The sequence below is a fragment of the Vulpes vulpes genome, chromosome 11 (assembly GCF_048418805.1).
Source record: "Vulpes vulpes isolate BD-2025 chromosome 11, VulVul3, whole genome shotgun sequence".
NCBI lineage: Eukaryota > Metazoa > Chordata > Mammalia > Carnivora > Canidae > Vulpes > Vulpes vulpes.
Genome location: NC_132790.1, coordinates 81205180 through 81225023, shown reverse-complemented (window position 1 = coordinate 81225023; position 19844 = coordinate 81205180). Strand labels below are relative to the sequence as shown.

The following is a 19844-nucleotide window of genomic DNA, read 5'->3' as shown; positions in this document are numbered from 1 at the left end:
CTCCTCCTCTCTTTTTCTTTGTTCAGGGGCAGCTTGCCTTTTGGGAGACACATCCCTTCAGAAGTACCTGACCACGAGCCCTTTGTCTTGCCGGTTCTCCCTGGGTTGTAGTCCTTTAACTGGGATGTGTGGCCAGAATATACTCATCTGGGGCTCTTCCAGGAAGGGGATGTGTGAGTGCAAAAGGCAGATGAGGCTTTGGGTTTTCCTTAAGATCATTTGGTTTAGGCATCCTGCTACTTCATAGCCTTTGTTGGCTGCCTGTAGAGGTCATGAGTTGCCTGAATGTTGGCTCTTGAACTTTCATGAAGCCTAAAATGGTGCTCAGTCTGCCCAGGTTCAGCAATGCATTGGGACCCAACCTAAGTCAGGTAGAGTAGCCTCCATTCTGCTTTTTCCACATATACCTCCTCACCTTAGTGTGAAAGGCACTGAGCCAATTCCCTTATTTCTGTGACAGAAGAAGAAAGAGACAACTCTCATGGAGGAACTGAACAAGTCCACGAGGTACCAGGAGTGTGCTCAGAAAGGCAAGTGGGTCTCAGGGAGACCCTTCAGATACTCATGTGTCCGAGGCTTTTTCAGTCCACTTGAATATCCTAGATAACCCCAAAGCACAAAGTAAACATAGCCACCAGCTAGCTTTTTGCTTTCATCAGAGGCAGGGCTGCAAGAATCTAGTTCCACTGCCCAGGGAGAGAGGGTATGAGACTGGGCTGGGTGTGTCAGTCAGTTCTGAAGGTGCCTGAGCACTCAGTTGGGGGGAATGTGTCGACAGGACCTCCTCTGTGTCTATACCTGTTGATTGAAGAGCATTCTGCGAACAGAAGCTGCCTTATCTTTCCTTGAGACCACAGCATGATTTGGGACTATGGCCAGGTGGCACCTGTGAGCTTCAGTCACAGGCCTCCTGGTACCATCAAGGCACAGCAGCTCAAAGTCTTCTTGCTTCAGATCTTTAGCCCATGCTTCAGGGTTCTTTCCTGTGGAGAAGGAAGGTCAGTCAGCCACAGCTTCAGTCAAGGTGCCCTCCCCCGGGGGCTGTGACCTAACTAATGATGTCTGGGAGAATCACAGACACAGGAAAATGAAATAAAACTTTAAAAATAAAACAGAAGAGAAAAATTCATGGTTATAAATTCATAGCCTCTCTGGTTAATGCCTTTTCAGTCCTGTTAAAGGGCAAAGATTTCTTAAACAGGTCTGACAAAGCACTAGCTAGAAAGAAGGCTGATAAAAAAAAAGAAAGAAAGAAAGAAAGAAAGAAGGCTGATAAATTGAACCACATTAAATATTAAAATGTTCATAATTAAGACATCATTAAGAAAATGAAAAGGCAAGCCTTTCAGAGAGAAACAAGATATTGTCAATACATGTAGCTGACAAAAACTTGTATCCAAAATATATAAGGAATGCCAATAAATTATGAGAACCAGACATGCTTTAATAAGTTTCCTGGTTGCCCAACTGGGGAGTGACTTCCCGGTAAACTCAGATTTTTTCCAAGGGAGGAAATGACAGCACAAGCACACACCTTCAGTGTTCTGGAAGACGGTCGTTTCCTTCACAAAGGCAACATCTCCCTTCTCAACCAGACACCTGTACAGCAAGGGTTAGGTCAGGGAGGATCAATAGGAGTGGGAGATGGAGACACCCAGAGGGAACCACCGAGAAGATCACAACCCCTCCACCGGAGCCCCCAGGCACACTGCACGCTGACCACATCCACACACACAACTAACACTCAGCTGTCCCTGAGAATTAGAGGGGAACTGTAATAGAAAAAGAAACCTGCTTATTTTAAATACTGATTGGTTTCTCCAAAGAAGAAGTTTGTGTTCTCCTATTAACAGGCATATTCAAGGATGACTCTCATCAGAGATTAAAATCAGCATGGGAGACATGATCTTGACGTAGTCTTTTCACATCCATATGTCTAGTCAGCCTTAATGATCACTAGTTAATATGCATCACTAGATATGTGTTCACACTTAATATCCAGAAAAACATTTCTCTGTGTTTAAAGTCCATTCCTTATGAGAAATGTTGAATACATTAACAATCAGTTCTACGACATCCAGTCAGTTGGCAGTTGACATTAATGATTCATTTTCAGGAACACCTCTCTGGTTTTCTCTCTCTCCTAACTTCAGGTCTCTCTATACTTAGCTAGGATCAATTACTCTCATTCAATTTTCCTAAATTCCCTTTGCCCTGTTTCTTTCCTCTTCCTGCTCTTCATATAATTCCAGGCCTGAATATGGATGACCTCAAGTGTGTCTGCACCTCAGCAGGGAGGCAGGCCAGAGACCTTCGTGATCGTTAACTTCTAGGCCTTCCTGCTTTCCTTGCTCTACTTTAGATCTGTGATTCTCACATATGGGCTGGGATCAGCAGCATCGGCACCAGCTGTGAACCTGTCAGAATTGCACATTGTTGGGCCCCACCCCAGACCTACTAGATCAGAAATGTCTTGGGTGCGGCCCAGCAAGCTGTGTTTTAACAAGACCCCTGAGAGATTTTGTGCCCTAATGGTGAGAACCACTGTTTGAGAGGGCCACCTCCCTATTCTATAGTGCAATGACCAAAATGTTTTCCAGATTCCTGCATGCCTCTATCTATCTATGTCTATCCACATACCCTCTCAGCAGCACTCACTCTGACAGGTGCTCCTGCTTCCCAGAGAAAACAGGTATCATTACATAGGCTTTCTTTCAGCCTCCGTCTGCCAAATCTGTCTGCCCAAGTCTCCAGTGCTCCTCTCCTGCTCTCTAGGCACAAAGAAGGAGTGGAGGTCTCCCTCTCAACAAAAGTGTCTTTCCCAGGTACCCTGCATCCCATCCCCACCCACACTCTTAGGCACCTTCCCATAGTTACCCTCTTTTCCTTGTGTAATTGGAGTCTTTCTCCATTCACTGGGCTCTTTTTATCAGCATTCATACTTCTTTTCTTTTTTAAAAAGCAATAATCCCTATCTTGATCCCACACTGCTCTTAGTGATGGGCCTCCCTCCCCTACTCATCCAAACACTTAAAAGGAATCATTGCCCTTTCGATCAGCACCCCTTCACACCACCCTCGCTGACTCCTGCCAGTCAGCTTATGGGACTGACTATTGAATCTGCTCCCACCAAATCCAGGGGCCAGTTTACCATACTCATTTTATTTGACCTCTCAAGGTCATCCTTTCCCAATTTGAAATATCATCTTTGTTATACACCAAATATAATGTATCCATGTATAAATAAGTCTTAGAAGTCTATTCTCTCCCACTGATTTGTCATTCTTGCATGCAAACCAGTATGTACTGATCATAGTATTACAGTATTATATTGTATTATAATGTGATTTTTATATCTAGGAAAACAAAATTCCCCTTGTATAATTTCATTTAAAAATTCTTGACTCTTGGGATCCCTGGGTGGCGCAGCGGTTTGGCGCCTGCCTTTGGCCCAGGGCGCGATCCTGGAGACCTGGGATCGAATCCCACATCGGGCTCCCAGTGCATGGAGCCTGCTTCTCCCTCTGCCTATGTCTCTGCCTCTCTCTCTCTCTGTGACTATCAAATAAATAAATAAATAAATAAATAAATAAATAAATAAATAAAAATTCTTGACTCTTGTTTGGTCTTACTTTGAGAACTGACTCCTTCCCCCCACACTCCCCAATCCATCTGGTCACAGCTAAAACTAAAACTAAAACTTTTAGTTTAGTTTAGGCAGCTAAAACTTTACAATGCAGCTTTGCTGCATGAGTTGTGTGAACATGAAGCCTTCACTGGAACTGGGCTGACAGTCCCATTTCCTGAGAATTGGGACGAATACATTGTGGTCTGTGTTTGCTTCTTTATAACTGAGAAGCTAATAATAATGCTAGTCACAGACATTTTCTTTCATGTAGACTGAGAAATAGAGAAAACTATCCTGCAGGAAAAGAGAAAATGAGGCAGATGTGAAGAGGGAGAGAAGGAGGAGGAGGAAGAGAAAGAAAAAGAGGAGAAGTAGAGAAGGACAAAGAAGGAAGAGTGTGTAATCTTATGCTAAACATTCATTCTGGAATTCTAATTTAACTAGGTGTCCTCAATTTCATCTGGCAACTCTCACCTTGAAGTATCTTGGCTGATTTCTGAGGCTCAAGTCTCAGGCCTTATAAAGAGTAAGCACCTTCGGTTTTTTCACTTCCAACAAAGAAGACTTTGTTCATTTTATTAAAGGGAAAAGACATTAAACAAGTAGATAAAATATATAGTATTCTAAAGAGTGAAAAATGCTTTAAAAATATAAAGCAAGAAAGAGGGATATGAAATATTGGCAAAGGCATATGTGTGTGTATGTGAAATTATAGTGGCTAGGAAAGACTCCCTGAGAAACCCTAAAGGAAATGAGGGAACTAGCTATGACATGAGTAGGAAGAGCACTCCAGATGAGGTAAGACCACGAGCAAAGGCCCTGAGGCAGGAGAGTTGATAAAATCACTGAGGGCATAGAGAGAAGTTCAAGGACAGAGCCTTGGAACACACCAACATGCTGAGGGTAGGAAAGTAAGGTGGAACCAGCAAAGAGACTGGAGTGTAGTAGCAGGAGAGGGAGGAGGGAATCCAAAGACTGTGGTGTCCTGAAGCCAAGGAGGAAAATGCATCCATGGAGAGGAAGTGATCCATGGTGCCAATAATGCTGGTAGATGAAGCATTGCAAGGACCGAGAAGTGGTCATTAGATTTATTTACCAACACAGAGGTCATTGGTGATTTAGAAGTGCACCTGGCAGATGGTGATGAACCAAAGGGGGTGTGTGGTGGGAATATGCACCAGCAATGAGAAGGAATGAATTCTGTAGGTAATTTTAAAACAATAATAAAACCAACTCCACTAGTTGGGGGTGAGAGAAAGGAATAGACTCTTAAACTGGGTTCTGAGGAGACTGAAAGAAGAGAAATTGGAATGAGGGAGGATATTAAACTCCTTCAAGGAATTTTATTTTTGTTTTTTTTTTAAGATTTTATTTATTTATTCATGAGACAGAGAGAGAGAGAGAGAGAGGCAGAGACACAGGCAGAGGGAGAAGCAGGCAGGCCCCATGCAGGAAGCCCGACGTGGGACTTGATCCCGGGTCTCCAGGATCATGCCCTGGGCTGATCTAAATCGTTGAGCCACCTGGACTGCCCAAGGAATTTTATTGTAAAGAGAAGAAGAGAAATGGGAAGTTGTTGGAGAGGAAAGTGAAATCAAAGAAAGATTTTACTTATTTATTTATGTTTAAGATGAACAAAACAGCAGCACATGTGGATGCTGGTGGAAATGACCTAGTAGAGAAGATGTGATGGTGCAGGAGCAAGAGGGAAGAAGTGCCAAGCAATGTCTTTGGATGTGTTGGAGGAGAGGCTGGTACAGGTCCAGGACAGGGCTGAGTGAGGTGACCCAAGCAAGCGGAGGGAGGGCAGTGTCTGTGGGCACAGATGCCATATAGGGGTAGATGTGGCAGTGGGACACTGTGGCATTTCTTTGGACTGCTCCAGTTTTCTCAGGTAAAATAGGAAACAAAGGAATGACAGATGGAGGGAGATGTGTTGGAGGACTGAGGCGAGGAGAGAGTATGGACTCATCTTCTAGAAGAGTGCCTGGGGAAGGGACTAGGCACATGTGCACATTTGAGGTGGGTTCTCCTTGCTTTAGTAGGGGGGAGGGGGTTGGGTCAGGCATCCCAGCAGTGAAGACACCAAGGAGTGGAACATTGGACCTAACCAATGCCCTGCTTCAGCCAGGAGATCTCGGGCAGGCATTTGAGGCTATGCACGGGGGAATGATTACTGTGGTTGGCTGTGGAATGGATGCTGGGTGTGGAGAGGAAAAGAACATGAAGGGGAGACAGAATGGGGAAGAGTTTACAGGATCTGTAGGTCACAAGTCTGTAGGAATGAAGAGCTGTTGGAGTCAGGAAACCCAAGGGAGTGAAAAGGCAAGCAGGAGGTAGTGGGGGGAATGAGCCATCAGAAGCTAAGGTGGTTCTGTGGGCATCCAACCTCATTTAGGGAAGAGGGCAAGTTGTGTTTCAAGACAGAGTTCTGACCATTCTGGGTCCTCTGTGATATCATATTAGTACCTATAAGACCATCAACCCTAATACCAATGCACTTTCCGATGTAAAAAAAAAAAAAGAAAAGAAACAACCTCCCCCCCCCCCAACACACATGCTACTTTAGCCTAAGTTTCATGTTTAGCATACATGTAGTGGGATCTGTGGAAATATGTCATTATGTATGGCTTATGAAAGAGATAAAACTTTGGTGATGGCAGGACAAAGTCATCTGGCAGTGTGACAAATAAAGGGGTCCTTCCTAGATGCGCACACATTCTCCACACAGCAGCCAGAAAACCCTGATCCACACCACATGCTTACTGCCTCAAAGTGTCCCATGCTGCTCAGCATCCTTAGAAGTAAATCTATCTCCTTGGTCAGGCTGATAGGGCACTGAGACATGTCCAATGCCACAGCTCCGGCCTCTGTACCCACACAATCCACTCCCTCCCATGCCCCACTTCAGGGCCTTCTTTTCTGGCCTCTCACACAGCATGATTTGTCCCACCTCATGCCTTTGTCTTTGCTGTTCCTTCTTCCTTGATACTCTTCCTCTGTATTTTGTCAGCTCTGATTCCCTCTCCATATTTAATTCTCAGGTCACATGGTCCCTTCTGCTTGCTGAGGCTTTCCCTGGCCACCATTTTCAAAACTTTCCCCTACCCAAGTCACTACTACACCACCCCCCTTGGTTCCTCTGTAGCACTTACCATAGTCAGGAAGTGAATGGCCCTCATGGCCCTCATTTATATGTTTATTGTCCTGCTCTCCCCATGAGACAAGTGCAGGGGAGCTACATGTGTCTTGTTGCTGCTACCCCTCTACCTAGACCAGTACCTGTCACATAGTAGGTGCTCAATAAAGGTTTCTTGAATGTCCGGAGGAGCACAGGAATACCTTTTTTTTTAAATGTACTCATTAGGGACTCCTGGGTGGTTCAGTGGTTGAGTGTTGCCTTTGGCTCAGGTCGTGATCCCAGGGTCCTGGGATTGAATTCTGCATCAGGGTCCCCAGAAGGACGCTGCTTCTCCTTCTGCCTGTGTCTCTGCCTCTCTTTGTGGGTCTCTCATGAATAAATAAAATCTTAAAAAAATAAATTTTAAAAATAAAATAAAATTTACTCATCAGCCAGGTGGAAGAAGCACATGTCCAATACTCCTCCTCTAACTTTAAACTGGAACTCTAAAAGGTTCTGTGACTTGTTCACATCACACAGAAGAAAAGAACAAAAGTAGAACCAGAGTCATGACCCTGCACCCATCATTCTTGCCTCTCCTCAAGTGCCCTAAGTCAGCTGGTCTGCAGAAAAGTGTTCCAGAAAGGAGCTGGTCTTGAGTCCTTGGGGCTAGTGGGAATTTGCAGTTCCGTTTTCTAATTCTGGTTCCTCCTATATGCAGCACCCAGATTCTGGGGCGATAGAAAAGGTGAAAAGGACAAGAAGTTCACTGGATCGGTGCCAAAGAGAAAGGTGCTGCATGGATACTACTCACCTGAACGCTCCACTGAAGCCATAGTATCTCTCGTGGTTGTTGGGAGCACATGTGTGGGCTGGGTCACTTCCACCACTGCACAGAGCACAGAGATTTGAATTTGGATCAGATCCAGGGGCACAGCTTTGACTGAAGAATTCATCTGTGCAGAAAAACACAAGAGGTCAGCTCTTCTTGCCCATGTTAGCAAGAAAGCTGCAGAATTTATCTCTAGAACTACCAGAATGGTGTAAAGACACATTCAGGTGTTTGGTACCATATTATTACAAATAAGAACCTTTTGCAACTAGAGTAAAAGGGGACTGGCTGAAGTTGGCACAAGGGTCTATGGGATAGAAGTGACACAGGGTGGAAGTATGGAAGGACAGATACAGATGTGATCCTAAGAGAGTGAACAAAACCAAAAGCCCCACCTGGTTGATACTGACCCACATTTTCCCTGACCTCTGCTATCCTTACCCTCCCTTATAAGTTATCCCATCTTGATCCAAATCTGGGAAGGGGCCTGAGAGGCCCAGATGCCAAGCCCTGGCTGGACCCCAGGGCACTGTGGTGAGGACATCACATAGGCCCCATGCTCCTGGAACTCAAGTCCATGAGCCAACAGTCATAACTCAAGGAGCCACACCAGTGAATCTGTACCCCCACCCCCTACTCCAGCTTGCAATGGGAAAGACGAATATGGTTCTCTAGAGCTACAGGTATAGGAATCTGGTACAGCCCTGGAAATCAGAGAGAGGCCTCAAGTCGAGAGATAAAGAATGAATAGCAATTACTTAAGTGAAGGGTGAAGGGACAAGAGTCCTCCCCAGACAGGGAGGAGCATCTGTAATGGCCTAGGGGAGGCATTGGGGTGGGGGGCAAAGGCACAGAAAGGTTAGTAAGAGTTTATTGGGCTAGGCCACCCAATGCAAGAGTGAGTTGGGAGGACGCAAGGTCCAGACCTGCTTTTGCTCCTTTGTGTAAGTTTTGTTCTTTATCCTTAGAGAAATGGGGAGCTTCTGAAGGGCTACAGCAATGCTGGACCAAGGGTAGTGTGCAGGGTATTTCCAGAACTGCACTTTGTAAAGATTGGTCTACCAGTGGGAATGGAATGGAATGGGATGGGATGGGATGGGATGGAATGGAATGGAATGGAATGGAATGGAATGGAATGGAATGGAATCCAGGGCAGATGTGGGGTGCAGGCAGCAGGTTACTGTAATAGTCCAGGGGAGATGAGGGCAGTTTGAACTAGAATAGCACACATGGGGAGGGAGACAGTGGAGGGACTCATCACTGCTAATTGATTGGTGCATGGAGGATGACAGCTTGGTTTCTAGCTGGGGCTAATGGATGGACCATAGGGTCCTCCACCAAGCTAGGCAGCTCTGGAGCAGGCTCAGAAGAAATTATGCATTCTATTTAGAGCTTAACTGCTTTTGAGATATCCAACTAGATAGCATTAATAGGCAGTTCAGTATACACAGGTGTGAAGGTAAAGCAGGGATCTGTGCTAGGGATAAAGACACAATAGTTATCAACATATAGATATAATAGTAATAATAGCAAACATTTATCTAGTGCTGGCTATATGCCTAGTTTTGTATATATAATATTATTTGTTTAGATGGCAAATGAGGCTGTAGTCATAGATGTGAGTGCCTGTGGAGGAAAAGGTTGCTTTAAGGAAGTGAAACATGTATTAACCAGACTGGGAAAGGGGACTTTGAAGGGGCAGGAGAAAAATCAATCCAGTGTGTTTTCACAAAAGCCAGAAGATAGTGTTTTGGGGTGATCTGAAGAAAGAGAAGCCATGGAGGAATGGACTGGAGCATGACCTTCCAATTCAGCAACATGGAGGTTACCGGTAGCCTTGACCAGAGTCCTTCTATGGAAGGACACAGAGAAGCCAGAGGACAGGAGTGGAGGGGTGAGTGGGAGAGGAGTGGCTCAGACCACACTGTGAAGAAGCCTGGCAGGAAAGGAGGAGGAAAAACAAGTCAGAAGCTGGAGGAGACTGCTGAGCAAGGGAGGACTTTTAAAGATGGGAAACACTGGATGTGCTTAATGTTGAAAGAAATTATTGGCTACACTAGAGAGAGAAGTAGTAACCCAAGGTATGAGGCTCTTGGGAGGGGACCAGGGGATGGGCCCACACCCAAAGTACAGGTGGAGGGAGGCTGAGTACAGCCATAAGGAGGCCCGCAGCTTTGGCCAGGGGATGGTGACGGGGAAACTTTCTGACCATTTCAGTTGTCTCTTGCTGCTGAGATGAATCATCTGCTGAGAAAGGATGGTAGATGGGAGTGGGTTGGAAATGTGTGGACAGTGAGGACATTAGGATGATTATTGGGAAGTGTGGGGGTGTGGAGTGGCGACACAGTGAGGGTATGACTCTGAGAGGCCCACTGAGGCCAGCAACTGGGGCATTTCCAGCGGAGTGAACCACTCTGCCCCATGACTTCTCCAGCCATGTTTAGCTGCAAAGGTACAGAGAGTGAAGAGAGCAGGTAATGGGGTTCATGCAGAGGTGAGATTTGTCAGATGCCTGGGGAAAGCAGGGGACCAGGAGCCTTTTAGGTATTGGCAAGAGTGCTGCTAAAATGATCAGTATGAGAATCTAAGGGAGATAAGGATGCAAGCGAAAAGGCACCCAAGGACTTGCTGGTACATGATTTTCAGTCCTCACAAAGCAGCCAGTCTGGTTTCTATGGGAAAACAAAACACACACACACACACACACACACACACACACACACACACACACCACTCTTGCTCTACAACTGACTTGTTCCTGGAGCCAGTTGTAACACGTAAAGGCTAGGGTATTTCCCTGATATCTGCCCTCTAGGCCAAGCCACTCTCAGAAGGAAGGAGGTTAGGTGAAAGGGGAACATCTGCTCAAAGAGAGATACAGCTCACCTGTAATAGTTGCCCAACTCTTGACCCCACTACCCGCTTATGCCATCCTTTGGCTTTCTGTGCCATTGAACTGATTCCTGTCCTACACAGGCATAGGCGCAAGGAAGGGGCTGGCCACATCGCCTCCCAGAACACACTTACCAAATTTACAGGACCCAGTTTTGTTGTATATTAAACCCATGGGGATGATCCAGCCTGCAGAAGTACCAACTGCAGGGTGGCAGGACTTCTTGCCTTGCAGAGAGTACCAAGTGAGGGAGGGATCTGATTTCTTAATCACTGCCACGACGTAATGACCTTGCAAGAGAGATAGCAAAATGCAAGCTGAGTAGCTCCAGGACCCTCTGAAAATGTATTCTAGGGCTGCTATAGTTAGTGCCTGCCTGCCACTCTCCCAAGGGAGGGGGAAGCTTGAGTCCCTCCCAATAACTATCATTATTAGGTATGGGGCCAAACAGTCTGACACTACTGCTCTCCAGGCATGTCTACATACATATATCCAGAAATATTTACACACATACTTCATACTTTTTCATTGGAATCCTGTTATACATTCTTTACTGCAAGATGCTTTGTAATCCCTCTACTGGTGGGCATTTATGTTGTGACCCACTTTGCCATATTACAAATAATCTACATAAATCCTTGTACATATAAGTGTGCTTCTGTTGAAATCCAAAAGAAAGAGCTTTAATAACTTCTTTTTTAAGGTTAAGTCTGGGCACTTGGGTGGCTCTGCCTTTGGCTCAGGTTGTGATCCCGGGTCCTTGGGAGAGGGAGTCTACTTCTCCCTCTGCCTAGGTCTCTGCCTCTCTCTGTGTGTATATCTCACAAAATAAATAAATAAAATCTTAAAAACTAAAATTAAGTCGGATTTTCTAGATTTATGATAACATCATTTTCTAATAGTGGTGATTGACTCTCTTTTTTCTCCAACATTAAAGATATTTTTCTAATCTTTTAAATCATACTGCATTCATTTCCAAAGTGATACCAAGTGTCTTTGTTGGGAGTGGGCCTTTCTTCTCTTATTCTTGATTCTAATGGGAACACCACTGATACTTCATATATTCTTATCCCAATACTCTACAACTGAATTGTGCTTATTGAGTGAGGCCTAAACAGCAAAGCTGAATTTATAAGAAGATTAGAATCCTAAATCTTTAGAATTAGAAGATAACGTGGTCCTCCACCACCACTCCGAACCCCTCTCCCTACTACACTCTCTTCCTTGCCATTGTGGTTCAGGTTTCTACATATTCAAGCCTGGAAAAATTGGAAGTCTGCATTGCAGGTGGAAGACCTGCCTTGCCAGTTACTTCCTGAATAACCTCAGACAAGCCACTTATATCTAGGATCCTCAATTTCTCCTCAGTAAAATGGTGACAATGATACCCATCGGGAAGGGGGGTTATTTGGGGGATCAGATGTGCTAATATGGGCACACTGTACAGTATTAGGATAGTATGGGGGCAGGTTACATTGCTGGGTTTCAGCGGTGCTGCTAGTGGCACAAACCGCACCAGAGCCCCTCTCTCAGTGCAGCAGATTCTCCTGAGGCCACAGCAAACCCTTGCTTGCCAAACTGTGCTCTGTTACACCATTCCAGCAGCCAAATACATTAATAGTGCCTTTCTGGATGTGTAACTATTCCTGCACAAATGGCATTATTACCATCGTGTGTGTGTGTGTGGGGGGGTTGATCCCTCTCTGTCTCTACTCAAATCTAACCTTCTCCATCACAGCCAGTCACCCTAAACTGTCTTCTAAGCATCTTTGCTGACCTGCATTTGCCTATTACTGCAGTTCCTGGAAATTTCAACCATTCTTGAAGCAGATTTCTTTCTGACTTCATGTATTCTATAATCGATAGAGGGCATGGCTTATGAAATACCAGCCCTTAGTGTTGGGGATAAGACACAAGTCACTGAAGACTGTTAGCCATAAAAGCAGAGGGGGAGAGAGACAGCATATCATAGGACTTGACTCCTGTTGCACATGGAGGGGAGCTGCTGCAGGGGAGCAGCTTTGCACTCTAGAGGCCTTGGTGGAGTGTGGGGCTGCAGGGCCTCTGTGACCCTGTGCTCAGCAGGGAACAGAGATGTTGCTGGTGCTGTGGTGGTCCAAACCCACCCACCTCTCCCAGTCCACCTGTCTCATAAGAAACTCCAAACCCAAGGATGCACTTGTTTTCATCTCAGGGTCCTCTACCACAGTTGTTTTTCAGCCTCCATGTGCATCAGAATCAGCTGGAAGGCTTGTTAAAACAGAGCAGTGGCCCCATCCTTGGAGTTTCTGACTCAGTAGATTTGGGACGGAGCTTATATCCAGGATATAAGAATTTGTATTTCTCACAAGTTCTCAAGTGATGCTGATGCAGCCAGTCCAAGCACCACACTAGATTGAGAAACACTGCTCTGTTTTCCAAAATTAAGTACTTCGGGGACAGATACAGACCATTCCTGCTATGTAGAGATACAAATGGGAGAACTTGTCACCTAGTCTATTCTAAGGACAGCCCAATTCCTCTGTCAAAATCAGCTGGCTAAGAGCTAAAGGGTTGAGTTCATTTTCCTCCTCCTCTTCATTAGAGCATCTATGACTCTCCTCTCATGAAGCCTCCACTTGGCCCAGAAGGGCTAGGGATGGGCTCCTGCCTCCTGGTACAGAGAAGGCAGGCAGCATGTGACAAGGATAGGGTGGTGTGGGACGGGCAAGGGGTTTCCAGTCACACTACCTCTTATCAAGCCTGGGTGCAGCCACTCTCCAGCTGTGTGGCCCTGGGACTCACTTTCCCCATCTACACAACACGGGATGATGCCCACATCCTAGATTGCTGAGGAGAGTAGACAGGAATAGTGCAAGCAGGGGTCCTTTGTTGACTGTAAAGTATCCCACAAACAGTAATTATTGCCACAGCTTGTGACAGATTTGCTCCTTAACAATAACCTGTAGCAGTAGTGGCTCATTCTCCCGGTTTCTTTCTTTCTTTCTTTCTTTCTTTCTTTCTTTCTTTCTTTCTTTCTTTCTTTCTTTTTTTACAACTCTAGTAACTTTGGTTCATTTTTAAGACTTTCCTCACCCTCTCCCCAACCATGGCCTGTACCTCTGAGCCCCAATGTTACTGATTCTGACTCACCTTGTGCAGGTGTATTTACACACGTAGACTCATCCTTGGGCACTAAAAGGAAAAACAGTCATGGTTCATGGCATTAAACTGTCATATTGCTCAACCCAAAGTCTTGAGCTTCTTAATCTCAAGAGTGAGGAGTAAAATAAGAAACATTAGCTAAGCAGTTTATCACTGGTTGTCAACAAGCCAGGATTCTGCAGCTATTAAACCCTTCTCATCCCTGTCCTTTGCCATATGAACATCAGGTTCCACCCCAGAATCTCCCACCCCTCAGGGAGTTAGAGAAAGAAAATGAGATGTCCTTCAAAGAGGATCAGAGACCACTGAAGATCTTGACCCAGATCCTTTTGCATTGGCTAAGTGACTCAAGTCATCCTGACATCTTTCTTCCCTCTGGACTGGGTAGGCAATCATTATATTCTTGTTATGTTGGAGGGGCAAAAGCCAGTCCATGGAGTCAGAAAAACCTGGATACAATCTTCATTCTACCATTGACACATCATGTAACTTCTCTAAGCTGTAGTTTTTTTTTTTATCAGTAAAACGGAGCTATCATTATTTACCTCAGGGTTTTTTTTTTTTTTTTGAAGGATAGTGTATGGTTTCCTTCTCACTGCCTAGCAGATGAGGTGCCTAATAAGTTAAATTGGTGAAATCCTCTTTTCCCCAGATTTTTTTTTTTTTTTTTTTTTTTTTTTTTGTGAAAGGATCTCCACTGAAGAACATGACCTTCCCCAACCCTTAACCTTCCAGTGCAGCTAGGGTGAGTTAATTTTGGACTAGTGAATTTGGCAAAAGTATCAAGCGAGGCACATGTGGCTTAGCCCCTACTTTCTTTATTGAAAAGAGTGGGGAGGGGATGGTTTAGATCTTTTCAATGAAGCTCTATGACAATACATGTTCTCCTCTGCCTTCAGCCTGGGGTAAGCCAACAGACCTATTCTCCTGAACTAGTGGGTAACTCTAACTCAGTGGCAATTTGGAGAGCCCTGCAGCCAGTTCTGTACCATGCCCTCTAATATCACCCTTTAAGTAATAAAAATTTCTTTTGATCTCTTTCTGTCTAACTCTGGGGAAGGAGGATACTATCTGCTAGCCTTTCCAGTTCACCAGTAGTTGATTATTATCTCAACAATGAACTAGATCATTTCCCCTTCTTTCTACATCCATAGCCCAGAGAAAATAAAACACTGAGAGGCACCCCTTCCACTTACTGTAGTTCTCTGCCAGGACAGGCACTAGACGGCACTGGCCTGCTGTGTAGATGAAGCCTCCATCCAAAGTCATGGCGTCAGCCTCTCCTTTCTGAAGTTAAGAAATAAGTCAGTAGCACAACCCTGAGACTGTTTCCTGTCTCACTGACCCTCAGAGGTTTCTATTTCATTGGCTTTATGTCACATGTCCTTTGGATTAATCAAATCATGGATCACCAAAAACTTCTGCCACTTAAGCACAGGGTTTAGAAAACTGGACATGTTGGGGCACCTGGGTGGCTCAGTGATTAAGCACCTGCCTTTGGCTCAGGTTGTGATCCTAGAGTCTTGGGATTGAGTTCCACATCAGGTTCCTATGAGGAGCCTGCTTCTCCCTCTGCCTCTCTCTGTGTGTCTCTCATTAATAAATCAAGTCTTAAAAAAAAAAAAACTGGATGTGTTGACCCATGAACAAGTGCCCAACCCAGATCATGCTCCTTGGCAACTCTGACCTCTCATTAGACCAATGTTGAGTATTGGACATGGCCTCACCACATTTTCTTTATGACCACTGTCACTCAGCAATCTATATGGCCAGACTCAGGGATTGAATTTACTGTTTCTTTTTTACAAGATTTTAAAAATTTATTTATTTGTTTGTTTATTTATATATTTATTTATTTGAGAGAGACTGCAAATAGGGAGGAGCTGAGGGGGAGGGAGGGGGAAAGCATCTCAAGCAGACTCTCAAGCTGTGCTTGGGCTCAACACAATGGCTCAATCTCACCACCTTTAGATCCTGACCTCAGCCAAAACCAAGAGCTGGATGCTCAGCCAACTGAGCCATTTACTATGTTTCTATGCAACTTGTTTTCTTCTGAATGGTGGAGTTCAATTCTGTTCCCACAATCCCATTAGCACTATATACAGAGCCCTGGCACAAAAAAGACTTTCAATAAACAATTTCTCTAATTCAATAATTCATTAATAATTAACCTATTATTTCAATCAATGAAATTTTCCAGCAACAGAGCAATAAATGTATACTTACAGTGACAGATAAGATCTCTGAAATAAAAACACAGATACATACTCTCTCTTGGCTTTTGACCTATGAACTGTCCTTCCAGAAACCTATCTTAAAACAGTAGCAACTATACAAACAAAAAGTTACCAAGCCTTTACTATGTGCCTGCCAGGCCACTTCTAAACACCTTACAGTGGTTACCTCATGTATTCCCCACAGAATCCAATAAGGTAGGTCCTATAGTTCTTCCTCTTTTATACATTAGGGAAGTAAAGAAGAGGGAAGTTAAATAATTTCTCCAATAGATGGTCACTAAAACTAAAACTTTAGTTAATTTTAATTAACTTTAATTTAGTTAACTTTAACTTAGTTTAATTACTTAGCTTCTGCTTATAACCACTATATCACATAGCCTCCTGGATCTGATATATATTCCAAAGGACATATACCTAAAAACTATTCTTTTTTTTTTTAATTTTTTATTTATTTATGATAGTCACAGAGAGAGAGAGAGAGGCAGAGACACAGGCGGAGGGAGAAGCAGGCTCCATGCACCGGGAGCCTGATGTGGGATTCGATCCCGGGTCTCCAGGATCGCGCCCTGGGCCAAAGGCAGACGCCAAACCGCTGCGCCACCCAGGGATCCCTCTAAAAACTATTCTATACACATTTTTTTCATCCATAAGATGGGCTCATAAGCTCATTGTGAGGATTCAAGGAATTAATGCAAGTTAGGAGTTCATAAACATGCTTGGCATGTAGTAAGTAATTTCCAAAATATTAGCTATTATTACTATTAAAGATAAACCCAGAATATTGAGGTTATAGAACAAAAATATTCATTTTTATATTGTCTACAATAGTAAAGGATTTGGGAATAATTCAAATGTAGACATTTAGAAATCAGTGAAATAAATTAAGGCAGAAATACTTGGTGGAATATTGTGTAGCCATTGAAAAGATTTTAAATGAATATTTCATTACTTAAAAAAGTGAACCTACTGTACTGACTTTAAATACTAATAACAAATAACATTTATCAGGTGTTTACTATATGCTAGGCAATATCCTGAGCACTCAAATTCATTTAATCCTTAACATTGACAAATTTAAGAGACTATATAAATTGCAAGATCTTATGGTATGGGTTAGTCCCAGGAAAGTTTATCAAAATAAAGGTCTTCTTAAAGAAGAATGTGTGTCTCCTGAGTTTGTCAATTTTTTAGTCTCTTATTTATAAATTTATTTTTTCTAGTCACAAAAATATTATCTGCCCATAGAGAAATGGAAGGTCAATAACAATACAACTTCATAACTCAGAAATTATGTGGCAATAATTTCTGAGTTATAAAGTTGTGAATGATTTTATTTATCTTTAATTTCTCTTCCAACATATATTTTTATCACCAGAAAAAAATTATGCTTACAATTCAAGAACTGAAAAGGTTGATTTGCTTTCACAATCCATAGGGGCCCTGACCACCCCCTGGGATGTCACCCTACTTCCCACAGCTCCTAGGCAGGACAAAACTCAGAGCTCCCAGGACTCCAGAGCTGAGCACCTGAGGAGTCTGTGCCTTGGGCCAGCCTGAGCTGCAGGGGCACATTGAATAGAGTTGGGCTGGGCTTTGGAGGGTGGGGGCAGCATACAACAGGTGCATCTTAGCCTCATGGCCAACAGGAAGACATATGAGAAGAGGACAGAGAGGCCACATGTCTGGGTGTCCAAGCCCAGCTGTGGAGATGGGGCCCTCCTTACTGCGATGGCAGCGATGCAGTCCTCAGTGGTCTCCTCTATGGTGCACTCTAAGGCACCTCCACTTAGGACACTCCACTCATCACACTTGACCCTCTCATGGTGACCCACTGCACACCACAGCACCCTCGGGGAGTCTTCCACACCTAGGACAGATGGAGAAAAACCAGGGATCCAAAAGAAGTCCCAATATGAGTCTGGGAGCTTAGTGCCACTGGCTACAGAATGGCTACCCACTGGGGCCCTCAATCGCAGCAGCAGAGTGGCCACATCTCATGCCCATATCACCATTCATTCCTACCTATCATCCTCCAGGAAAAATGAAGAACTCAGTACTCAGAAAGAGCAGTGTAGGCAGAGCAGTTCCCCACCTTCCTTACCTCACCTCCTTGGGTATATCCTCCTGAGGGAAGGCCTTTCTGAGCACCTGCCCACATTAGGACCTTTCAGAGTTTTCTCTGACAGGAATGGGTTCTCCCACCCAGTAGCATTCCCCAGGTGATAGTCATGTGCTCTCTTTTGGGTGGGCCTGATGGCTCTCCCCTTACCCAATGTCTGCGTACCACAGGATGCCCACAGCTAACACAGTGGCTTTTGTAGATGCTCAGTAACTATTGGTTGACTAAATGAAGACAAAAGTAAGGAAAGAAGAAGGAAGTAATGAACCACAGGGATCCAGAGGAAGGCAAGAGCTGGATTAACACCCTCCGAAATTCTAATTCCACTCCTAATAGTGGCAGAGGCCACATTCCCACTTAGGTTGTCAATGTGCTAGTTTCCCTGTCATATAGACCTAACACTGGGTGGGGCAATCCTGGTTAATACACAGGAGCAAGAACCATCATTACTTCAAGTTGACTGTAATCTGAAGATCTTCAAAACCCTTTTGTAATCTCATAATTCAGGTCTTTCCCCCAGCTCAGCAGAAAATCCCCCCACTAACCCAGTGCATTTGGTAGCTCCACGGGCCAGTGAAGGTTGCATGAGGTGAGGCTTGCGGGCACTGGGAAAGCCTCTCTGGCTTTCCTGCTCTGCTGTCCTCATAGGCCCTTACCTATCTTTAGACGCTGAATGGCAGAAAAATATTCGTATCCCACGTATAGCTTGGCGTCCATCTTGGGAGGGACTCTTAAAAACCCATCGGTAGCATCTGTAAAGAGCAAGTCCTTCCCATGAGGAGAGGCAAAGAGCTGGAATTCTGTTGATTTGCCTTTTCCAAAATGTTCCTGTTCAAAGGATAAAAGAAACAGGGAAGGAGGGAAGCTGGTATAGCAAGGGAAAGGGAAAACAAATCCAAAACCAGACAAGGAAAACTGGAAGGGAGAAAATATGAGCACCTGAGAGTGAAGACAAAGCACCCAGGGATGCCTGGGTGGCTCAGTGGTTAAGCATTTGCCTTTGGCTCAGGTCATGATCCCAGAATCCTGAGATCAAGTCCTGCATGACTCCCTCTGCCTGTCTCTGCCTCTCTCTCTATGTCTATCATGAATAAATAAAAAAAATCTTAAAAAAAAAAAAAGACAAAGCACCCAGCCCACCAAAGTCCCTGTAGTTCCCGGAGTTCTCATGCCTCTCTCCAGGGAATGCTTTATCCAAATCCCAGCCAGTCTACTGGGTGGAGCTTCAGGGAAACTGCTAGAGGCTGTTCCCCAAGATCCACACCAAGAGGTATGGGTTGCTATATGCCAGGCAGTTGCCTTTCTCCAATATTCCCATGGGGCAGGCAGCAAAGGCTGTCTCATTGCTGGCCATCCCACTGTCCCCAGTATCTCTGGTGGTCTTCATCCCGGAACTGCTGATGGTCCAGTGCCTGCCACTGAGCCTGGAGGTCAGGAGTCCTGGGTTTTTCTCTGACCTCAAGCCTACCTGGGAATTTTCTGCCTCCAAAAAATGGAAGGGCCCTTTCTTTGCCTACAACTCCCACTAACTGGCCCAAAGCCATTTCTGACTATAGCACCTACCTCCCAAGCTCTTTCCAATGTCTGTCTGCTTTTTGCTTTTGCAATGGCAAAATGTGAAATGTCACCTGCTGCCCTCTTTGGCAAACTGCCCCCTCCTACCTAGAGGTATGCACAGCTTCCTTCCCAGGGCTCAAGAATCCCACTACATTTGCCCTGCAAACCAGTTCCTCTGTCCTCTACAAAGTACACAATCCATGCCCCCAAGGTTGTACCATTTCATCTGATGATAATTTGTATGTGTACTCATCATGTCCCTCACACTTGTCAGGGAGCAACTCAAGGGAAAGTCATTGTCCACTTCATCTCT

The 19844-nt window shown here is 44.7% G+C and overlaps 1 protein-coding gene and 1 long non-coding RNA gene across 3 annotated transcripts in view; one reads left to right on the top strand and one right to left on the bottom strand.

Annotated features, from left to right (window-relative positions):
* LOC112932521 (uncharacterized) overlaps positions 1-19844 on the top strand; it is a 105277-nt gene that overhangs the window by 54532 nt on the left and 30901 nt on the right. The gene's annotated exons all lie outside the window — the stretch shown is intronic.
* LOC112932519 (inhibitor of carbonic anhydrase) overlaps positions 1-19844 on the bottom strand; it is a 38228-nt gene that overhangs the window by 2141 nt on the left and 16243 nt on the right. The window contains 8 exon segments of the mRNA XM_026015494.2: positions 799-983; positions 1535-1599; positions 7564-7705; positions 10609-10764; positions 13607-13648; positions 14815-14905; positions 17580-17722; positions 18631-18802. Coding sequence (XP_025871279.2) covers positions 799-983; positions 1535-1599; positions 7564-7705; positions 10609-10764; positions 13607-13648; positions 14815-14905; positions 17580-17722; positions 18631-18802 — 996 coding nt within the window.